General features: G+C 53.4%; 9 protein-coding genes across 9 annotated transcripts; 3 read left to right on the forward strand and 6 right to left on the reverse strand.

The window, feature by feature from the left end:
- Positions 1 to 461: 461 nt before the first annotated feature.
- Positions 462 to 5,279, reverse strand: M409DRAFT_68778 (uncharacterized protein; the record flags this gene model as incomplete). The annotated part of the gene is made up of 4 exons (XM_033817987.1): positions 462 to 874; positions 971 to 2,299; positions 2,330 to 4,661; positions 4,710 to 5,279. The coding sequence occupies 4 exons, from the start codon at positions 5,277 to 5,279 to the stop codon at positions 462 to 464; spliced, it is 4,644 nt and encodes a 1,547-aa protein (XP_033664073.1).
- A 507-nt stretch (positions 5,280 to 5,786) lies between these two features.
- Positions 5,787 to 8,162, reverse strand: M409DRAFT_68779 (uncharacterized protein; the record flags this gene model as incomplete). Its single annotated transcript, XM_033817988.1, has 2 exons — positions 5,787 to 6,050; positions 6,330 to 8,162. The coding sequence occupies 2 exons, from the start codon at positions 8,160 to 8,162 to the stop codon at positions 5,787 to 5,789; spliced, it is 2,097 nt and encodes a 698-aa protein (XP_033664074.1).
- A 588-nt stretch (positions 8,163 to 8,750) lies between these two features.
- M409DRAFT_26629 (uncharacterized protein) lies at positions 8,751 to 9,559 on the reverse strand (the record flags this gene model as incomplete). Its single annotated transcript, XM_033808193.1, has 6 exons — positions 8,751 to 8,877; positions 8,933 to 9,038; positions 9,097 to 9,207; positions 9,261 to 9,317; positions 9,376 to 9,452; positions 9,510 to 9,559. 6 exons carry the CDS (start codon positions 9,557 to 9,559, stop codon positions 8,751 to 8,753), a joined length of 528 nt encoding a protein of 175 aa, XP_033664075.1.
- A 629-nt stretch (positions 9,560 to 10,188) lies between these two features.
- M409DRAFT_26630 (uncharacterized protein) lies at positions 10,189 to 10,674 on the forward strand (the record flags this gene model as incomplete). Its single annotated transcript, XM_033808194.1, has 1 exon — positions 10,189 to 10,674. One exon carries the CDS (start codon positions 10,189 to 10,191, stop codon positions 10,672 to 10,674), a length of 486 nt encoding a protein of 161 aa, XP_033664076.1.
- Positions 10,675 to 11,134: 460 nt separating this feature from the next.
- M409DRAFT_26631 (uncharacterized protein) lies at positions 11,135 to 11,721 on the reverse strand (the record flags this gene model as incomplete). The annotated part of the gene is made up of 2 exons (XM_033808195.1): positions 11,135 to 11,408; positions 11,468 to 11,721. The coding sequence occupies 2 exons, from the start codon at positions 11,719 to 11,721 to the stop codon at positions 11,135 to 11,137; spliced, it is 528 nt and encodes a 175-aa protein (XP_033664077.1).
- Positions 11,722 to 12,292: 571 nt separating this feature from the next.
- M409DRAFT_68780 (multicopper oxidase) lies at positions 12,293 to 14,725 on the reverse strand (the record flags this gene model as incomplete). The annotated part of the gene is made up of 10 exons (XM_033817989.1): positions 12,293 to 12,471; positions 12,524 to 12,656; positions 12,710 to 13,264; positions 13,320 to 13,484; positions 13,549 to 13,578; positions 13,632 to 13,718; positions 13,778 to 14,051; positions 14,102 to 14,158; positions 14,210 to 14,402; positions 14,695 to 14,725. The coding sequence occupies 10 exons, from the start codon at positions 14,723 to 14,725 to the stop codon at positions 12,293 to 12,295; spliced, it is 1,704 nt and encodes a 567-aa protein (XP_033664078.1).
- Positions 14,726 to 15,791: 1,066 nt separating this feature from the next.
- M409DRAFT_57846 (uncharacterized protein) lies at positions 15,792 to 17,261 on the reverse strand (the record flags this gene model as incomplete). The annotated part of the gene is made up of 1 exon (XM_033813746.1): positions 15,792 to 17,261. The coding sequence occupies one exon, from the start codon at positions 17,259 to 17,261 to the stop codon at positions 15,792 to 15,794; it is 1,470 nt and encodes a 489-aa protein (XP_033664079.1).
- A 797-nt stretch (positions 17,262 to 18,058) lies between these two features.
- Positions 18,059 to 19,141, forward strand: M409DRAFT_26634 (uncharacterized protein; the record flags this gene model as incomplete). Its single annotated transcript, XM_033808196.1, has 1 exon — positions 18,059 to 19,141. The coding sequence occupies one exon, from the start codon at positions 18,059 to 18,061 to the stop codon at positions 19,139 to 19,141; it is 1,083 nt and encodes a 360-aa protein (XP_033664080.1).
- A 613-nt stretch (positions 19,142 to 19,754) lies between these two features.
- Positions 19,755 to 21,188, forward strand: M409DRAFT_26635 (uncharacterized protein; the record flags this gene model as incomplete). Its single annotated transcript, XM_033808197.1, has 2 exons — positions 19,755 to 20,728; positions 20,783 to 21,188. 2 exons carry the CDS (start codon positions 19,755 to 19,757, stop codon positions 21,186 to 21,188), a joined length of 1,380 nt encoding a protein of 459 aa, XP_033664081.1.
- Between the last annotated feature and the right edge of the window lie 626 nt (positions 21,189 to 21,814).

Raw genomic sequence — 21,814 nt, forward strand, 5'->3', positions numbered from 1 at the left:
GAGGTGTTTTAGATGTCTGGGCGGGGGAAGTGACGAGATGTGTCCGCAAAGGGCGAGACAAGCGAGTGATACTCAGATGTTTGTGCGAGCATCTGATGTGTTGTGGTGATGCGTGTGTTTGGTGAAAGCAAGCAGTTGCCAGCTTCACGAAGACAAGATGTCGTTGTTGATGTCGCCACATGTGGACTAGCGCAAGAGAAATAAGGTTTCGGTTAGTAGCGCACGGTCTCGACCCCAGATCGACCCTTGCAAGGCATGTGCTTAGCCTGTGACGATGAGATTCGAAGTTCACATGAAATCGCTCACTATGGTTGACCAATTATCATTTTGTGTTCTTACTCTGTACGTGAGAAGGGGTGTACGCCGATAGTAGCTGCATTGCAAAGCGATGAGATTATATCTCAAGAAGAGCAACAGTACCAACTCTGATCCATGACCCAAGTGCTTCCAAGGCAGCCTCACTAAGACCCAGTTCCAACCAACGAAGCAAGTTGATCCAACCTCGAAGGCTCCTCATCGAACTCAATCTTGACCTCTTCACCCTCCCACTCATTCTCATCCTGATCCTCCTCTCCACCCTCTCCCTCACCCTTACCCTTCACATTCTCGCCTCGCTCTGCGATGGACAGATGTCCCACCTGGCTTGCCGCAGACCTCCCACTGAACGAGTCAGACGGCAGACCCGCCTTTTGATAAAGACGAGCCTTGCGCATGACTTCGTTCTCGGCTTCGACGCTGGCAGCGGTGGCTTGCTCAAGGTGCTCGTCGCGGATGGAGTCAGGCCAGGCTTCTGGGCTGGGCTTAGGCTTAGGCTTCGGTGCCGTTGGCAGTGGCGTGATAGTAGAGGTTAGATCGATGGTGCTTGGACGATTGCCTGCGGGTTGCGTGACGGCATTCGTGGATGATTGAAGAATGGGCAAGCCGGGAGGAATGGAGGGGGTCTCATCATGAAACAGATCCAACAGATCACCCTGTCGTACAGCGTCATCGCTAGTGTTGACCTCAGGCAGCGGCTCGGGAGCAAACTCATCGCCCAACAAGTCGAAGATTTGCTTTCTGGCAGCAGCAGCCTTCTTCGGCATCGAGGGACGAGGAGCTGGTTCCAACTTCGTCTTGTTACCACCTCTCGTAGCGATTTGGCCAAGCTCACGCCTGAAAATCCAAGGGAACGACATCAAAGGCATATGGGCGAAGTCGAGAGGGCGACGCGGAACTTGGCAGCCACCGATGGTGACAGTCTCCTTCGTCTGAGCATACGCGTGGGCGATCTCTTCAGCTGTCACCTTATACATGGCGACGATGAAGGGCTTGAGCTTCTCCCAGTCCTTTGACTTCGAATCGGTACCGGCCTTCTCGTAACAGAGGTCACGATGCTGTTGGCACAGTGCCTCTGCTGCTTCGCCCATCGTCTCTGCGAGCTTGTAGTCGTTGATGTCCTGGTGATGCTCGAGGACAAATGTCGTGAATACCTCGTGTTCCGTTCGAATGCCATACTGTGTCATGATACGGCGCAAGGACTCGTCGTAGGCTGCCTTTACCTCTCGAGCATCTTGAAGCATCTGGTCAGTCGGCTCGCATGCGTTCAAAATGCGTTTGTCGGGTGCAAGATCCCAAGCCGCACGGAAGGGCTCACTCTTAACTTCGTCAAAAAGCTTGCCGAGTACATTCTTCGATTGATAAATCTTGGCACGGCCGACGTTCTTCCTCTCTGCCCAGTGAGGCCACTTCTTAACTCTTAGCTCGGGCGGTATCTCAGCAGGCACTCCAGTCTTCGCGTAGTCCACGGCTCTTGAATGTAGGTTGGCAAGTTCCAGACACTTCGGGTCCTTGATGCCATCGTCAAGCTGATCTGCCCAGTAGCGGTGAGCAGTTGCGATCCGTGCAAGGTTGTCAGACCTAATATGCTGTACGAAGAACTTGGCGATGTCTGTTGTGGTCACAGGACCATCGCTGAGAGTTGGTTCAGGAGCGGTGTAGTCCATTGGTGGATGGCTGTCCTCCTTCGGGAACAGTTCCTTATCCCAGATGACCATGAAGTCGTCGCCGTCAAGATCGCCACCAGAGCACATGTTTGCCAAATCTCTGTTCCCGGTAATTGGCATGATGAGAACATCCTTCATGTGGCGTAAAGCTGGCGCATCGACTGCTCGGACCTTACGTATATCACCTGGGTGCAGCGATGGGTTGCGAGCGATGATGCAGACGTCTTCAATGACTTTGTGTTTGCCAGGCTGCTCGGGGTCGGGAATTTGCAGGAAGATCTCAGGAAGCTCGTCATCACCGGATAGCTCGTCGCCATCTTCTGCCGTAGAGCCATCTTGGGGGGTACCAGTCTCGTCAAGCGCGATCTTGGCCTTGAAGTCGCCCTTCAAAGTCCCGGTCTCATCAGGTCCCGCAAGCACAAAAGCGCCTTGCTCAACGCAAATGCGAGCCTTTTCCTTCAAGTATTTGAGGGTCCAAGACTTCCAAAGCCGAAGGCAAGACATCATGAACGGCTCCTGCGCCTCCATGAAACCATCGCAAATCATTCCCGCCAAAGCGATAGTCATCTGATTGTAATCAATGTTCTTCTGAAGAAGGTCCAGGGTCTTTTGCTCGTTCACCATGGCCTCTTCGAACTCAGATAGCATGCCCCTCAGCTTCTTGACGAACACGTCGTCAGGAACACCAAGAGCGGAGAGGACGAGGATAATTTGCTGATTGAGGTAGGCCGTGGAGTACTGTGAGATGCGACAAATCTCCAGACCTTGGAATTCGGCAGGAAACTTCTCTTGACTTGGTCGAATCTGAATCGTCTTTCCTTTCAGCGAAGGATCTTCTTCGAGAATGCCCTTGCATCCTCCCATACGAAACTGGAACGCGGACGGATGATCATGCTCTGAGTTCTTCAGCCCGAACTGGTGGGCTATTATCCGTGCCAAGAAAGGCGAGACCTTGCCTGCACCATCTGTGAAGCAGAAACCGTTGCGCTCAATGTCGTCAATCTTCTCGATGGTGACTGAGTGTGGAATCGCTCTGGTCGTCGAGAAGCACTGCCCAAGTCGAGCGCAGTACTTGGCCACGACTTTGATGTTGGTGAAGTTGCCCATCCACAGGCGGATCATCTCGGCCGTGAGAGAGCTTGTTGATGCGAAGAAGTAAGCTCCATGCTCACGGAATTGGGAGCTACCGAAAGCAAGAAACTCGTAGTGGCGGTCTCCAATCAGGATGCCCTTGTTCATGGTTCGGAGTACGCGTGTGAACAACTCGTCTTCGTTGCGGTCATCTTGCGGAAACAGCCTGCCCTTGTGCCTCTCGTCAGTGAACTTGACTCGTAGAAAGCGGTCCTCGAAATGCTGAAATTGACGGACGACTCTGTTCGAAGTCTCGAGCACGGGTGTGGCGAAGTAGATGGTAGTCGGTGTGACGACAGCGGATGGAATCTTGGTACAATATCCAGGTCGCTTCTTCTCAACGATGGAGACTCGGTTCTGCAGGCGAAAGATGTCGTCGGGCTTGAAGTAACGCTTCTTGTCGTCGGCAACCTTCTCCAGAATCTTGACACCACGGGCCGGGTCGAGGCTGGCGAGCTTGTTCAAGAAGCCTTTGGTCATGTTGCACTCGTGCAGAAAGCCCAAACTCAGACAGACCTCGAGTTGGTACCGCACGGAGAACGGAAGGTGCACGGTGTCTCCGGCCATCTGGTACATGTCGGCGAGAATTGGATTGTCTTCGGCTTCGACGACCTGAGGAGCAGGTGTGTCGAGCCACTCCCAGAAATCTTCGACATGACCGGCGTTGAAGTTCGTATCCTCATCCATCGCGATCTTGACGTTGTGGTCCGCCAACGCTTGCCACAGGTCCTTACAACCTGGCGACTGGAACGTTTCTTGGCTGATGTTGAGGCGGTATGTCAACCATCGTCCGAGATCGACAATGCATTCCTTCTCTCGCAATTTCACCGACGACTTGGCGATGCTCGGGTTCAACTCGATCAAAGTCTGACGAAACCACAAGGCTCTGTCATCCCATTGAGCATCCTTATCCTTGAAGGTCTGTTGCGGCTTCAAAGTCTTGCGGTGGACTACTGGAGGAGTCTCGCATGTGAAGTACAATGAGATAGACGAGTCCTCTTCTGTGGTCATGCGGCCATCGCGAATCTGCGCCGGGATCAGGCGCATTCTGAACTCGCATTCGTGGATCTCTTGCGTTTTCGAGGCCATGCGAACGGGGAAGGTCAGGAACAGAGCTTTGCATGAAAGATCCATCATCAAGCTCGCCTGGATGCGAGCAGTCGACTGTAGCGAATGCATACCAAGCATGGTGGACTCGCTCTCCATAACACCAAAGTCGATGTCGTTGACGGGAATCTGGATGCGGTCGGGTAGCTTTTTACCAGTAGTCTGGCTGGTGTGCATGTAAGGAGGTGGAGTCTCATCCTTGGTTTCAATCCAACGGATGTTGCTAGCAGCATCGGGGTATTTGAACTTCATGCCAACCCAAGAAGTATCCGGGGGTGCTGGTCTGAAAGTAATATTAGCGCCCTTGCCGAAGGAGTGCAGGTTCTTGACTTCGATCCTCGAGATGCTGCCAAGGCACGAAAAAGCATTGTAGACGTCCAAGGCGGTGCAGTAAGCCGGGAATCCCACAGCCCATATCTTGAGTTCGAGTGCATTCTTTGCCTGGCTGCTCTGAATGATGGCGCGATTGAAGGGTCCACTGCGCTCGACAAGCTGTTGATTCAAGGGCATGTTGATACGGCTGTTGCGGGGGCCATGGTAGTTGCCATTGCCTTGCATTCGCGGACGTCGAGGAGGTCCGAATGGTCTGTTCTCACCACTTGAAGACGACGAGCTGTCGATTCCTCTGGTCTTGCCATTCTGGAAAGTATTGAATGGCGGTATAGCTGACGCAAGCTTACGCTCAGCGCGCGGCCTAGCTGACCCATTGACAGTCTGTCGTCGGATTCCCGCTGTTGGCGACGAGTTCAACCGGTAGTTGTTGTTTGCAGCTTGGAATGGGCTCGTGTAGGCTCTACGCTCTGTCGGAGTCTTTAGATGAGGTGGTGTTGCGAACGCAGAATCGAGTCGTGGCGAAGGTGAAGAGGAGGGTGGAGTTGGTGTGTTCGATTGATCCATGTCTGCGGTCTGATGAGGGGGCGTTGTAGCTCTCGTCGCTGGTGGAAGCGATGGTGTGTCGTTTCGAGGCATTCCGCCTGTCGCGTGAGGCGGTGACCGCTGTAGCAGCTGCTGAAACGCCATGTCCTTGTGCTGCCGCCGCGCAGCTCGATGGTCTGTCATGTCGTTAGAAATGAGTGCTTCGGTGCATGTTCATGAAGAAAGGCAGTTCAAGAAACAAGAAATCACATCGAGGCGAGGTGTCCAAGTGAAGCAGTCGCGACTGCCATCTTCACTCGAAGTAGGCGCCAACGCCACGTGTCACGTGAAAGCGTGCTTTTGCATGTGAAAGTTCTGGGGGAGGAGGCTCACTTACCTTTGCTGATTTTCTTGTGCACGCCCATGTCCACAAATTGCCTGGCGATTGGACTTCAGGACTGAAGAAGCCCTGGAATGTTGGAGTAGAAGGTTCTACTGCCGTTTGCACGCATTCATGCGAGAACCCGTATGTCCTGGTTTGCTCCTAAGCGACGCACATTTCTTTGGCATGGCAACACGGGAGCACGCATTGGCGGGTTAGGATGTCAAAAGCATAAAATGTACATACCATGATACAAAGCCGTAATCGTCACAGGGGTATCAAATGTCTCCAAAGACTATCCCAACCCGGAACGCCACACTGCGCCTGTTTCACATCTTCTTCGTCTCCCCCTCAAGCACCGTTCTTCCCACCGCACCTTCAGCCTCCTCTTTTTGAACGCCTTGTGTTGCCTCAGCCTTCTTGGCCAGCTCTCTGACACGCGCCACATGAGCCATACTAATGGGCGGTCTCTTCTTCTGTCCTTTCCGCTGTCGGTTCAACTCCCTCACAAGAGCTGCCGATAGCCGCTCCAAGATCCACTCTGCTTCTGTCCTCGAGCTCATGAGCGGACTTTGATCTGAGAGCCAACTCCACTCTTCAAGCCATTCGCTCGTATCATGGCGATGTAAGCGGTGCTTATTCTTGTGGGGATCTGACCACGACATTTCGTTCTTCCGCTCCGTCCGTCGATCAACAACACCATCGGTATTCCCCGCCATAGTCTGCTCGGAGTCTTGGCTACCCGCTGAAATCAGTCCAATGGGTGTATTGGGGGTTTCAGTCTGCCGCTCTTTATCGTCCGCAGCGCCATCTGTGCGCATTAGTCCGAGACCGCCTGGGGGTATGGTGCCAACGTGAAGAGGCTTCGGCACCAGATCATTCGGGATCTCCTGTCCTGGAAAGTCAGGCGTCTCGTCCTGGTTGCCGATGATCTTGAGAAAGTATTCCCAGTCGCCCCACGAATACTTCTTTGGCGGAGATACTGCCAAATCTTTCTGTACATTGCGTGATTCGCGAGAAAGTACGTAGTGGTAGAAGTGAATGTCCCTCTCAAGGTCATCGCCCTCAGCCTCAGCCTTCAACGCTTCCTCGAGTTCTTCTTCCTCGACGTGTTGTTCCAGCCTCTGCGCCAGCCGATTCATGAGCATTTCGAAATGTCTCTTACCGTCCATGGCGACATGATCCGTTTCGCCAAGAATACCTGGAGCGGTGAACCTACCGACCGCATCATTAGCACTATCGGTGAGTCGGCCCATGAGATTGGCGGCCGCTCGTTTCGACGACATCCTCCTGCCGCCTTGCTCGGGCAGCACAGTAATCGACGCAATCCAGTCGGTAAACTCGGCGAACCATTTGACGACAGTGTCGCCCATGTTAGAGATGAGGATGGTCAGTGAGGGAACCGAGAGCATAGACCAGATTACGAAGAACGCCTTGCCGCTGTTGGAGACCGGTGTCAAATCGCCATATCCAATGGTCAACAGAGCGATAAATGTGAAGTACAAAGATTGGAAGTACGACCATCCCTGTTCTGTCTCGCACGCCTTGAAAATGACAGCTCCCACGAACCAGAGAATGAGGGCGAAGGAAAGAGACATGCTGAGTGCAATGTAGCGACGCTCACGCTCGGCCATCTTCTGCACCTTGCGCATCACTTTGAACTCCTCCTCTCTCCGTTGAGCAGGCGTGAGAGACGGATTGGTGCTGAAATCAGCCTTTGAGAACCAGCCGATTCTAATGGTCTGTCTTCGCTCGTCCACGTTATGGACGGCGGTCTCCCGTCTCTTCTCGGTGATTCGTGCTGCAATCTTCTCCTGCCCCCGTTCCAAGACTAAAGTGCGGATGGAGCCAACGACCAGACCGACCATCAAGATGCCGCCAATAGCGTACGGGAATATCAGACCGCGTGTGACTCGTTTCGTGGGTGCAAAGTCTCCAAATCCGATTGTGAGAAGTGTCACTTGCGCCCAGTATACGCCGTCTAGGTACTTCCAGCCCTCGATAGCGCTGAATACCCAAGCACCCAAGAGTTCGTAGGCGACAAAGGACATGGTCTGCAGCATTAATGTCCGCTGAGAGGGAGTAAGATTGAATTCCTTTGCGTAGTGGCCAGCACTGGCGCCATACACGGTCAGGCACATGAGCAGACCAATGATGATGTAGATGGCCGCTGCCCAGATTGCATAGTAGTAGGCGCTGGTGAGAGCATGGTTCTTGGCGGGTATAGCTCTAGGGTCGGTGATGTAGTACGTAGGAGAAGACGTCAGGCCAGCCATATCTCCTATCAAGAGAACTCCGGCCATGAAGAAGCCAGTAATCGTGATGGGTTGGGAGATGCGAAACGACAGTCGCTGGGCCATGTTGAGCAAAAGAGAAGCATTGCCGACGAGAGCACAAGCCAGAGAAACAGCATTGATAGCGATCAACCAGTGCGGGTCGGCGATTCTAACACCTTCCGAGGGAGATGCGCCTGGTGGTATGTACGACCTCCACGAGTAGACGAGGGCGCAGATACTGAAGCCATTGGCAATGGGGCCAAAAGTAGCCGCCAGCAGCGGGTTGACCGTGGACGCGAACCACCATGTGTCTGGCTGTGTCAAGTCCTCCTGCTCCGCCCTCTCGTCCTCCTCCATCTTCTTATCTTTCTCAACATCGTTGGCGGCCTGCTTGATGCCATCTTCGATTCCGGGATCCGTCGTGCTCATGTTGGCGGCGTCTTCTCGAGCTGAGGGTGTGAGCTCAGTCAAGCGAATGGTTCATTCTCTCGAGGTCGAAGGATATGGTGTTTTTTGGTATGAGCCGTCGGATCCGCCCAGCAGGTTTTGCGCGATGGAACGCGTGGTGTCAGTCGGTGCTGAGCGGGTCGATGGAGAACTCGGTCGGACAGCTCGGACGCTTCTCAACCACTTCAACAAGATGCATGGCAGGCGCTTTGGAGGATATGGATGGTAGCTTCGACGGAGGGAAGGCGAGTTGGATACAGGTACCTACTCTGTTATCGCATTCTTGGCGGAGAATAAACAAACTGGTTCAGCGAACTTGGTTGGAGGAATGATCAGCGAGCCACATGACGTCTCCGAACAAAATGACCCATCCGGCCCGAACGATTCGTAATGAGCGTGCCATTGTCGCTGAATATGGTATAGACCAAGATGAATCAAGGAACAGATTCGTCGCCGAATACACCCATGTTGCGTAGAGTGAACAAGAAAGAGTGGAGACGGGTCGTGAAGCTCGAATCCAACATCTGGTGCCTGAGGCAGAAATTGTGAGCAAACTTCACCTCCCCCTTCTCAAGACTCAACCACTTCCAGTTTGCCGCTGACAATATCGAAGATAGCCCCCTTGACCGCAGTATCTGACTTGATGAGAGGGCTGTTTCTCAGCCACGCGACGTCACTCTTTACGCTCTCATGCAAGCTAACAACATCATCATCAGCCCAAAGCCAGAATTCCAAAACTGGCAGCAACCTACTCTGCAATATGCATGCCCTCGAAGTCCAATTTGGCTGCTTCTGATTCGGATCGCTTCTTCGCCTCTGCTTGAAACGCCTCATCTGTGACTTGCATCACGCCGCAGTCTGCTCGCCCGGTCTTAGTCGTCTGGACTTTGAACTGTCGTCAAATGGTGGTACATACCGACATGGTGAATCACCACTATCTCGTCGATCGCCACAATAGTGTTGAGGCTGAGGATATCATGGATGGCATACTTGACCCGACCTCCGGCACAGCGAATGACTGGGACCTCTGTTAAACCGTCAGTCTCTTGCCTCAGTACGTCGAACGTCGGAGGACCGAACTGTTGGCTTCGAAATTGCTGAACTTCTCTGGAATGACTCGAGGATCCATGCAGGTGACTAGATCGTTGTCAGCACGGTTCTAAATATCAACAGAGGGTATGAGCGATTCGTGGACCTATGAGTGTTCGTTTGAGACCGGCTAAAAGCTCTTTTGTATAGAATGGGAACGGCTTATGACTTTTGGAATACTCCCTAGTCGCGCTATCAGGTCTCACTCAAGTTCGCGGTGCTGATTCTGGAAGATCTTACTTATTTCGATCAAGAAGGTCCGATAACGAAATCTTTGCCTGTGAAGCCATCTTGGTCGCGCGCGTGGTATGGAAGCGGCTATAAGAGTTGTAAGGTACAAATGATCCGAATGTATCTAATGAATCAGGATAGACAGCATTGACTACGATCTACAGCCTTCGTCAACTTAAAAGGGCTGGAGGCCTCTTGAACCTCTGCCCGCGGAGAGCGCGAGCACTCCGCACAGGGCTGTGTTCCAATCTGCCATTGCACAACATTTCTCAGCACCGGAGACACATTGCCAGAGATCATAGGGCCGGTGGAACAGACGATGCTGTAAGCAGCTCAGGTTTGAGCGGTCTTCGTGACAAGATTCGGAAGCCATGACATTGCATCCCGAACCCCCATATTTTACCTATGAGCTATGAATTAGTACAAGTATCTCACATAAAATCTTCTCACGCTTCTCGAGTGAAGGTAGGTTGCAAGTATGTGCGAATGTACGTGCGTGGCACAGCTTTCGTTATGCATACAAGCGCCAGCAAGGCGGCTACTCTAACAAAATGGGCGACGTCAGTCTCAGGGCTGTAGCCGTCGAAGCCTGCCCTTCACATGGCTATGTTTTCCGTAAACGACGACAACGTCTGACGCATTTCGCTACTTCAAATACATCCACCCCAAAGCTCAAATCCCACCAACAATGTCAACCACTCCACTCCCCCAAACAACCCTCTACAAAGCCTTCAAAGTCCGCTACCACATGACCCTCTCCGACCCAGACATGCCCAGTCCCCGCTACCACACCATCATCTTCATCGAAACAAACAAAGACCTCTCCGGCCACGTCCACCACGTCATCGGCGACATCGTCACGGGCATGAAATACCAATCAACAGATCGCGAGCGCCCGGAAACCGATGAAGCATTCTTTGATAAGGAGTTCATTGGATATGTGGCGAGTGAGACGTATCCAAAGGCTGTGGATGATGTTTGTGAGAGGTTGCCGCCGCCGCCGAAGCAGAAGGGTTTTAATGTTCGGACGATGAGGACGGAGCCGATGAGGCCTGATGGAACATTCTATGGAATTGGGGAGGCGAGACCGTCGTTGATTAAGTGTACTGAATGGACGGAGGGGCAAGCGATCCCTACCTTGAGGCAGAGTGGTGTTCTTCTGGATAGCGTCTAGGTGTTCGCAATGTACAGGAATAATACCCATGACCTCCCTCGATCCCAAGGGCGTTCTTCATAGATAATGTGACTGACACTCAACAGCCGCAGTATCTGCGCACGTCGCACCATGTTTCTACATCGATAACCTCGCAACCCAAACTCCACTAGCGTCCTGGACTCCAGCGGCGCAAACAACAAAGCCTCGTATGTATTCCTTTTGGGGTATCTCACACACGGCAAGAAAGCCGTCCCAGGCGCAAAACACATCTCCATCCGTCCTGTCAACTCCAGCATCCTCTGCAGATCAATCTTCCCGGCAGGACGACATCTTCGACTATGCGGCTAAAATCACGTCCGTTCGTGACGAGGCCGCGTAACAAACTAGTACATATTTCCCTCTCCACGGACCCGAACGCCCGACCTTTCCCTTACCTCCCTCTCCATCGCCGATACGAACACACACGCAAACCACACAATCAACTCTTCCCAGACCCCGACCCCGCCCCGGCCCCCTCCCCTAACCTCCGCTCCATCGCCTCCAGCTCCCTCATCTCATCCCCTTTCTCCCCCATCCCATCCCCCTCCCCCTGCCTCGCCCGCCAAACCAGATTCTCCCTCCGGATCGAGCAGAGTTCCTGCAAAAGCCGGCTGTTGTCTTTCCGCAGGTCTTCGAGGTGCTTCTCTGCGTCGACGAGGTCGGTGCGGAGCTGGACTTCGGTTTGTTCTTTTCTGAGGCGGAATTTGCGTTGTCTAGAAAAGGTGTTAGTGTGAGGGGATGGGTGTGAGTTAGGGGAGATGGTGATGTTTACGCTGCTTTGTTCTGTTCTCGACGTTTTTGTTTGCGGGCTTCGTGGAGGGAGTGGATTGTTTCTTCGCGGGTGGAGAGGGTCGGGGAGGATAGATGTGAGGATGCTGCTGATGGAGTCGGACTATTCGATAGACTATTGCTGAAGTATTGCTGCTGCTGATGATAGTCCGGCACAGGCAATAACTCGGGCAGCGGGGCTGGTTGATAGGCAGCCCATAGATTGTTAAACTGCAGATGGTGAGGCGGTGGGTCCATACTGTATGTGTTCGTCGATGCCAATGCTTGGACTCGATCGTTCAAAGTCTTAGCCCAAGATGAATGAATGTCGATCGCATCGATGCACTTCGATCGATCACTTCTATATGTTGAGGCCATGAGGTTCCAGCGCAAGGCTCCACGTCATGCCCGTGCCGACATGGCTCCGGAGCAGCTCGCTACGTGCAGCAGAGGCTCACCATCCTTCCGGCAAAGATCTTCCCCTTAGACGCGAGAGCGTCCGGTCCGATGCCAGTCAGGTCGCGCGAATGGTATACAGTCGGTGGTGGGTTGTGTTGATCTTTGCCCGTTTTTGCAGTGTCTGACAGCCTAGCTTGGCGACAGTCGGCCGAAGCGCTGCGTAAGGACACCCGCGGCCGGATCGCTCAGGCACGTAGACGTAGTAAGCAGTCTTGGGAATTCCATTTGAATGTAGGATGAACCTGTGGCATGTTATGTTGAGGAAGGACTCAGCGACCGCAGATGGTTTTCGGTCGGTAAGTGAAGGGATTGACAAGACGAACAGGACTTCGAGGGTCCGACGGCCTAGATCTTCAACATGTTACATTCATCACAACCCCGAATCTGTCTTCTTGTAATATGCTGTAGCGTAGTACTCGTCCCAAGCCGAACACTCTCGGTCGTAAGCTGTGCGGTCTGGCAATGTTACCTGGCTCGGTGATTCGAGGAATTGCATCCCCAGTCCCTCGCTGATATGCCATGCTATGTGACAGTGCATGAGCCATGGACCTGCATGATATTAGTGAGACTCCGTTTCAAATCAATGCAGGGACCAGCCTACCAGGGTTATTCGACTCAAAAGCGATAGCCAACCAGCCATTTCCATACAAACTCGCCGTATCCCTCCTGGTGGGCGTATTGAAGTTCAGCTGCGATGTGCCGCTATACGTCGAATTGGTACCCTGCCCGAGGACCTGCCACAGTGTCAGCAAAATCTCAACTCAAACGGCAATACCCGATTCCATACATAAAAATCGTGCCCATGCAAATGGATCGGATGCACAATCTGCTCCAACACATTCGCCGCCGCCGCAGGCTCCAGACTCGCGTTACCGCTCTGCTGGATCAACCAGTAATTCCAATGCGTTTCGCTTGTGGCAGGAACAACGTTAAGGTTCTCAGGGAATGGATACGTGTTGAGGTTCTGATTCGTGATGCTGCCGTTCAGCAGGTATGTCATGGTAGGATACATCCAACTAATGTCGATGCTACGATTGAGGGCCCAGACAACCATGTTGGAGCCGTCAGGCGTGATAACGGCCTTGGTCAGGTCCACGTTCATGTTGCCGAGCGCCGGTTGGTAAGGGACAGGTTGGTACCAGAAAGGGGTCAGGGGTGAGGGCTCCAGACAGTCAGACGGCTCTGGCCAAGGAGAAGAGCTAGGCGTAGAGGGCTGGACAGACGAGTAGGTCCAAATCGCGCGGCCGTAAAAGTTGTTGCCTGAGAGGCACTCTGTAGCAACTTCAGCACGGAACCAGTACGAGCCGGCAGCTTGGTTGGCGGTGATGACGACGTCGTAGCGCTGGGAATTACGTTAGGCACAGTATAGGCGGGAAGAGGTCGGTGGAGAAACATACTTGACCAGCGCCTAGCAGAATCCATTCCGCCGTAGTCGGCTTGATAGGAACGAAATCCGCGGCGATGATGAGCATCTTGTGGTTGTCCAAGCTCACGCGGATATAGTTATCCAACGCAATACTAATGAGTCTGAGGCGATATGTCTTGCCCTTTGCGATCGGCACCTACCAAATTCTCGGTCAGCATAATCCCCTTTCAGCATGCACGGTCTTGTAAGGTTCAGCTCACCTGGCTATACTGCCCGTTCCCATCTTTGTCCTACACCACCCGTCAGCTCGTCGACTTCGCAAGCCCAAATCATGCCTACATACCTTATTCGTCCCATTGATCAAGATGTTGTCCGGGTTCGGTGGTGCCCCGAAGCTCTGCAACTCTTGCGCTGCAAGCGCATTCTCCGCCTGAACCCCATCCACATCAGCCAAACCATCGCTCTCTAGCATAGGAACACTCAACTCACCCAAGCCCCAACATAATACCACTCATTCAGGGGATAAACCCCCAAATCGACATCATAGTTGGCACTCGCCGGTCCCTCAAACACAATCGTGCCGACGACTCCGCTTCCATACTGAGACGAGTAGTGGGAGTGGTACCAGCTACTGCCGAACTGCGTGACGTTGAAGGCGTATGTCCTGGATTGGCCCGGTGCGAGGGGGCATTCTGTCAGGCCGGGCACGCCGTCGGAGCCAGGGGAGTGGAATTGGCGCACGCCATGGAAGTGAATTGTTGTGCTGGGGAATGTCAGTTACGAGTTTGGGGCAGTGGGATGTTGTGCAGGTACCCATTGTCTTGCATGGAGTTCTGGACGTTGACGATCATGTAGTCGCCCCAATTCGCTCTGTGATTCTGGTCATTACCATGCTCATTCGCCATAAGCATCACAACGTACGTCAATGTCGGCCCAGGATACTGCCCGTTCACCAGCAGACACTCAATCTCCCCATGCCCGTCCGGATTACATGTCGTATTCGTGATATCGAGATTATATGTGACGGTCTTTCGAGTGATAGGATTTGAGAGGTCGAAGTCCTCAAAAATGCTATGACCATTGTTCCAGCACTGGCGGTTCGTGGCGTTGTTGTCTGTGCATGGAGAGGTGATGGGGGTGAGCAGGTCGGTGACTTGGTCGAAGGCAAGGCCAGTGGTAGGGACTGAAGATGCGCGGATCAAGAAGAGGGAGAGGAGCAGGGGTAAGGGGGATGAGGCATGCATTTTAAGCTGTTTGAGGCAGAAGTAAGAAAAATTGCGAGGTCCCAAAAGTGCTGCGCTCGAGGCCGGGGAGAAATGAAATGAGAGATGGTTGATCCAAAAGAGCCATGGACTGTGCAGCCACGAGTTCTTGTATCGTCATTGGTATAGGAGTCAAAGACTTACATGTTACCCAGTTCACACGCGGCGGCGGCATTTCTCAAGCAGCCGAGCGCACCGACATGGGTTGAGTCGCGGAACACTCTTGATCCTGCGTTTCCCAATTCATCACGCGACGGCGACGCACAGCAACCCGTATAAGCATGCCAGTGCCACGAGGATGACAAGGTTCGGACCACCTCCTCCTTATCTGGTGAGGGTTGACAGGCGTCATACCATGAAAACATTCATCCGACGGGATTGCTGTCGTCGTTCCGGTGAAAATGAGACAATGGAGACCAGCATCTTCCCGGGCTTGGAACGCTCTATTGCAGCTTGCGAACGATGGGGATTAATGTTCGACTCGGAGCGGGAGATAGAGCGCAGTGTCGTCGAATGCTCATCTTTTTCAGACTGTCGATGGATCCGGGTGTGGCCTCGTGCCTTTACCCGCCAAAGTCTAAGCTTATGGATGACGAAGCGTTTTCTCGTTTTCTGTGGGCCATATGATGGACCTGCATTCGTCCCATTCAATAGTCGAGCAGATATGATATCTCCTGGCCAAGAATAGCATTTCGGCTTCGGACTTGATCGGCTGGAGCGGATGCTTCAGGATGAAAGTTCTGGCTCTTGTGTGTGAGATTCTGGAAGCCGAAGCCGTACATGAACTTAGTTCTGCATGCCGCAAGTCATACTGTCATCCAAGGCGTTCACGCTGCAAGATTGGGAAAGAGCTCCATCTTACCGGCATGTCTGGTGAGATCGCTGATGGTAGGGCATAAGGGATACTTGGTGGAATGTTGGCGGTTGTGTGTTCCGTAGATGGAGAATGATGCTGAGAACTGCCTCGTGTCGCACTGTCTTGATCCTCACCAGACAGCGGACGACGTTCAAGGTTTCGAGGGCCGCAAGGGATGCCCGAGATCCACCCCGTAAATATTGATCCTTGGGCCAATCCAGCTCTCGACGATTTGTAGATGCTGCACACGTCTCTCTTTCGCTTGCACTTTGTCGACTAGTACGCGGCTCCTTCGGGAAACGAAACGTACAGACCGCCTCATCATCGTGTACGACGTCCGCGACTCGTGCAATGTGCCTGAACGATGCTTCCGCGGAGACAGCTGTCAGCCGTCGAGAAGCTCGTCTTTGCCCAACATTTGGGCCATGGGATCATTCTTGGACGTTTTCTCTCGCCGATACTTCTCCATTTCCGCCTCGGTCACGCCAGCCTTCAATTCTTCCATACGTCGTCGGGCCTCGTCCATGTTCTGCTTCTCGGGCCGATCCACGCCATTTGGCACATGCTCCTCTAGTCTTTCTTCTTCTTTCCAAGCCTCTTCCTTGTCGATTTCTTGTCCGTTTCCGGCATCCTCTGCGCTCGGCAACGCCAATGCTCTGCTAAACTTCTCTAACTCTTGAGCAGCCTCTTTCCCTGCGTCGCCAGTGCAAAAGCTGTTCTTGACGGTGCTATGGCAGCACGAATATCCCCATTTGAAGTCCTTCCACCAGCTACCCCAGACTGAAGTGTGATTGTTGATGAGAACGTCCTCAGGGTACATGCTCTTCTCCTTCTTTTCGGGCTGCCCCTTGATTCTGCCTCGTTCGTCATACTCCACATATGTCTCGTTGCTAGTCAAGGCAGCGGCCACGGGGTTCTTCTTCGACACCGTCTCCTGTGATCCGTACTTGTCCGTCAAGAGCTTCTTTTGCGCCTCTTTTCGCTCGATCTCCTCTTCTGCCTTGCGTTTCCTTGTAAGCAGCGCTTCCGTAGGGTTTGCCTGGAGATGTATCTTGTCTCTGTCGCCTCTTTCTTGCGTCTCCCATGCGTACTTCTGCGCCTGCTCAAACTCGGCCGCGTCTCCAGATCCCCGCGTGAAGCCATCCTCCGCCTCGAGAGAGTTCGGATCGTTCGCATCATTTATCATAGACCTGGTCTTTGGATCGTACTTGGCGCTTTCCAAATCCAAGTTCACCAAGTACTTTGCAGTGTCTTCTCTGAGCCGCAGGTTTCGTGTGCTCGTCGGCTGCTGTCTGCCCATGTCTGTCTCCTCTTCATACTTGGCACCCTCTTCCTGCTCATCATCCTCACCGTCTTCATTTTGCCTGCCCTCAGCCGCCTTCCGAAGCTGCTCGATCTCGTTGAAGTCGTCCACCACAGTTTTGTACTCGCCCGCCTCGAAACCATTCCACCGATCTCGTTTTGCATCCCACCCTAATGAGATATCCTTCACAACTTCGTCAGCCGCGATATCCTTCCCGGTCCACTTGGCGCCAGCTTTGCGCTTCCTCTGCAAGCAGTCTTTTTCCTTGTGCGACATGGAGCCGCAATTTGCGCAGGCGCCCTTGCGGTACTTGGTGGCCGCCGGGCCTTTCTTGTTACCACGCTCATACCACTGTGCGGTTGCGAGCGGATCATGGTTCTTCTGTGATTGCAGACGTTGATGCTCGAGGTAGTCGGCGTCTGAGGCGGTATTGTCGTCGATATAGAAGGGCTTCTTGGCGATGAAGGAGGGGATGTATTCGTTGCGCTCGTTGGACTTGGGGGTGTCGTTGGCCTTCTGGCCCGACTTGGAGGCGGCTGGATTGGGCGGCATATTGATCTTGCGGTGGTTGTCGAGGAAGCAATGAGGTAGAGAGAGAGACCTTCACATGCCACCAGACTTCCGCGCAGGGAAACTAAGGCTAATCCCGCTGCTGAGTAAGCTGCCTCGGGAGATCCTGCGGTGAGAGTAAAGACAGCAGCTTCACGAAGTCACAGTGTTTTTGAGGCTGGCCACATGTACACAATGAAAACAAGAGTGAGGTCACGGGTCAGGACACAAGGTCGATGATAATTTAGGCTAGACTGCCAAGCCGCTACACTTCTTACGATAAGTTTTCCCGACGAATCCACATTAGGAAGCTCTGGCAATCTTGATATACGTTATCGGGTTTGTGTCTTTACGAACTGCAGAACTTCAGAGCCACAAAACACACAAAGACACTGGTGAGTTCGGCCTTCATCTCCAATAAAACAAGACAGGCCAGAACTGAGGCTACGATGCAGAGGAGATACCAGGTATTCCACCTCCAGTCGCTCATGCCCATCCCACCGCCGACATCCACTTCTCGGCCCAATGGAGCACTGCTGCCTCATTCTCTTTGCTTTTGATCCGCCACGTGTGACTGCTATGTCTTCTGGCTGAACCACCACCGTGCCGCACCGCTCCGCTCCCATCAATACCTCCGCTGTAAAGCTTGTTGACCTCACTTGACCTGCTGTAAGAAGACGTCTCTCGCCGGACTATTGCCGCTACTATCGTGCCATTTCACGGGCTTTGACTTACTCATCGCTGATATGCGCAGAAAAGCTGGCCAGCCCGATGATCATTACACCCCTACCAACATAGAAATGGAATACTTCGCCGCAAACCCCAAACCCGGCGACCTCGACCGCCACAGCACCTTGGCCCGAACCTTCATCGAGCAACATGTCGAGAACAAGCGCAGGGTGGCGTTGGTAACTTCGGGAGGAACCACTGTGCCTCTGGAGAATCAGACTGTCCGCTTCATCGACAATTTCTCTGCCGGCACCCGTGGTGCCACGAGCGCTGAATACTTCCTCGAGAATGGCTACGCGGTCATTTTCCTCCACAGACAATTCTCGCTACTTCCATACTCGCGACATTACAGCCACAGCACGAACTGCTTCTTGGACTACATGACTGGAACGGAGGACGGTCCCGTGGTGGTGCAGAACGACTACCAGCAGCAGATGGCCAACGTCCTCCGCCGCTACCGCAAAGCCAAAAAGGAGAACACCCTCTTACTGCTTCCCTTCGTGACGGTCAACGAGTACTTGTGGAATCTGCGCGAATTGGCAATGCTGATGCACCCGCTTGGAGCCAATGCCCTCTTCTACCTAGCAGCTGCGGTGTCAGACTTCTTCGTCCCGGCAGAACGAATGGTGGAACACAAGATCCAGTCAGGAGAGGAGTTTGCTCAACCAAACGGCGATGTGCCAACCGAGGAGGAACAGCGAGGTCGGAAGCCTGCGGCGCACATGGACGGCAAATCGTTGGTCATTGACTTGGACCCTGTTCCTAAGTTCTTGAAGCTGCTGGTCGACGGCTGGGCACCCCAAGCAATGATCATCTCCTTCAAGCTGGAGACAGACCCAAGCCTGTTGGCTAGCAAAGCCAAAGGCGCTCTCAAGAAATACGCACACCACCTGGTCATCGGCAATCTACTCAACACTCGCAAGTGGGAAGTCGTCTTCGTGACTGCAGATGGCGGCGAGAAATGGATCCGCGTACCGGCCAACAGGAGAGCCAAAAGTGTGACCGGCCGAACAGACGATGGCAGGTCTGGCACCAAAGACAGAACAGAGCCGGCTATGGAGATTGAGAGCTTGATTGTGCCGGAAGTAGCAAGCCTGCATTCACACATGATTGAGCACGGAGACCCAAGATACCTGAATGGATCGAAGGCATGACCACAGAGGGTTAGATGTACGATAGGCAGCATGGACAAGGCGTCGGCATAGATAGCGACAGGCCTGCTCGGCTCGTGTCCTATATTCACTCACAACTTCCGGGCAACGAGTTCATCACGATCAACCTTATCATCCTTGCCTATGTTCAGCCCGCCTATCACGGACACATCCTACGCCAACTGACTTAGCGCGGGCCCTACTGACTACAAGCAGCGGGATTTTGCGCTGCAGGCAAGCTTTCATCAAGATTCCCAAGCGGCACAGCCCTGACGGCTGAGAGAGCTGAAAGTTCCCGATGTCGACGTCAGCATCAACATCAGCGACCCTAACCCAGGTTTAGGCCTCTTGGATCACCATGCCTCTACACTTGCGGTGTTCGCATCGAGCACCGGAACGCCTAGCCGGCTGAAGAAATACCAGAGGTGAGGTGCCCTTTCATCTTTCTCTTTAACATCTACCTGTGCAAGGCAATACCGAGGATTGAACGACAACGACTTAACGAAAACGATCTCCTCTTCAAGCTCCTACATCACATTCTAGTGCTACCCATTTTCTTTTTCTTCTTCCAAACAAAAAACTATACCCAACGAACTACACATTGCCCCCAAAAATCATGTCCACCCCATCCCAACCCCTTGACATTAAGATCATCGGCGGCGGAATTGCCGGCCTGTCGACTGCACTCTCCCTCCTCGCCGCCCCCAACAAACACTCCCTTCCCTACACCATAACCATCCTCGAATCCGCGCCCTCCCTCTCCGAACTCGGCGCCGGAATCCAGCTCAACGCCAACGCAACTCGCATAATCCACGGCCTTGGTCTCGAAAAGGAATTCGCTGCCGTTGCGAACAAGCCCGGCATCATGGAAGTCAGGCGATACGCGGACGATAGGGTCATTGGGGAATTGCAGCAGAATCCGGAGTCTGAGTGGCTGTACGAGTATCCGCATTGGCAGGTGTATCGGCCGGATTTCCAGAGGTTGCTTGCGGAGGCGGTGGAGAGGAAGGAGAAAAAGGGGGAGGACATTAAGATTTTGTTTAATCAGAGGGTTCAGCATGTGGATCATGAGACGGGGACGATTACATTTCAAGACGGGAGGACAGAGAAGGCGGATTTGGTGATTGCTGCTGATGGCTTGAGGGGCAAGATTCGAGAGATGATTCCTGGCAATGAGGGGATCAAAGCGAGGCCTTTCCAGGAATACTGTTTCCGGACGGTGGTGCCTAAGGAGCGAATGGACCAGTTCCCTGAGACGAAGGAGTTGATGAAAGCGGGAGGATTGATGGTGTGGTGTGGCCCCGGCATCGCCATGCTAGGGTACCCGGTCAACGCCGGGAACTTATACAACATCGTGCTTTCTGTGCCCAGGCCGGCAGATGGTGATCTGGTGGGCAAATGGTCAGAAGAGGGGGATCCTGCGGAAGGAGCGGAATTGTTGAAGTCCTTTAATGAGCGGTGCCGGAAAGTTTGGAGTTTGGTGACAGAGTGCAATAAGTGGACGTTGGGGGATTTGCCGCCTTTGAAGACGTTTGCGAGCGAGTCCGGGAGGTTGTGTGTTATTGGAGATGCTGCACATGCTATCTTACCGTGAGTTCCCCGCCCATGCCCTCACACTCACCATATCATGTTAATGTTGAACAGCCACTCCGGCCAAGGCGGCGCCCAAGCCCTCGAAGACGCCGCTTCCCTCGCAACCGTCCTCTCCTCCCTTCCCTCCGCCGATGCCCTCTCCACCACCCTCTCAACCTGGAATACCCTCCGCCAAAACCGCATGGTCGGCATCCGCCGCTACGCCTCTGGCAACCAACAATTCCTCACCATGCAAGACGGTCCCGGGCAAGAAAAACGCGATGAGCTGTGGGGCGCGATGACAAGGGCGTGGAAGAAGGAGTTAGAAGAGCTAGGACCTGAGGGGGTAAGAGGGAAGCCTAAGCCGAAGGCTGATCCGGAGAGTAATGATATGAGAAGTCCAGGGACACGAATGTGGGTTTTCGGATATGATGCTGTTGGGGAGGCGAGGAGGGCTGTGGAAGGGGTGGGTGCGTAGACGACGGGGTGAAGGTATGTTTGAGGTGCGAGAGTGTTACGGCATTGAACTTTGATATGGTGCAGATACAGTTCTACCACGTGTTTTCAACCAGATTCACGGAGAGCTTCCATGCAGTGCCACTCCTCGCCTACGACCAAGCTTTCGTGCTTGCTCACGAGTGATTCAGAGGACTTGGTACAAAATTTCGGCGTACTTTCGACGTTTCTGCAGCTTCGTCTTCAGTCCAATCCATGCTGGCAAGGAGTACGGCTACATTGTGACAAGCTCTCGGCATGCACGATAGCAATTGAACCGCTGCGACGCCACAAAAGCTGCTGCATTTGGATCAAAGGAGAACAACAGCCTCTGAGGGGTAGCACATAGAGCTTCAGAGGCATGCAGCGTAGCGAGTTGCCTCGAGCGTACAGCGCCGCTTGTTGGGAGTAGGAGACTGCGTACCCCGAGCGCTGTGGCTGCTAAGGACGCTGAACACTTTGCAGGTCCCAACGAAGCCCGCAGAGTGCCGAACACCTCAGAAAACAGTACAGCAGGTCAATCAGTCTTGACAGCAGCACACGAGGGTATAGCATCTTCAGCAAGATTCAAAGACCACGCATTGTATGTCCCGGATTCCAGCTTGCAAA

The sequence above is a fragment of the Zasmidium cellare genome, assembly GCF_010093935.1.
Source record: "Zasmidium cellare ATCC 36951 unplaced genomic scaffold M409scaffold_32, whole genome shotgun sequence".
NCBI classification, from domain to species: Eukaryota; Fungi; Ascomycota; class Dothideomycetes; order Mycosphaerellales; family Mycosphaerellaceae; genus Zasmidium; species Zasmidium cellare.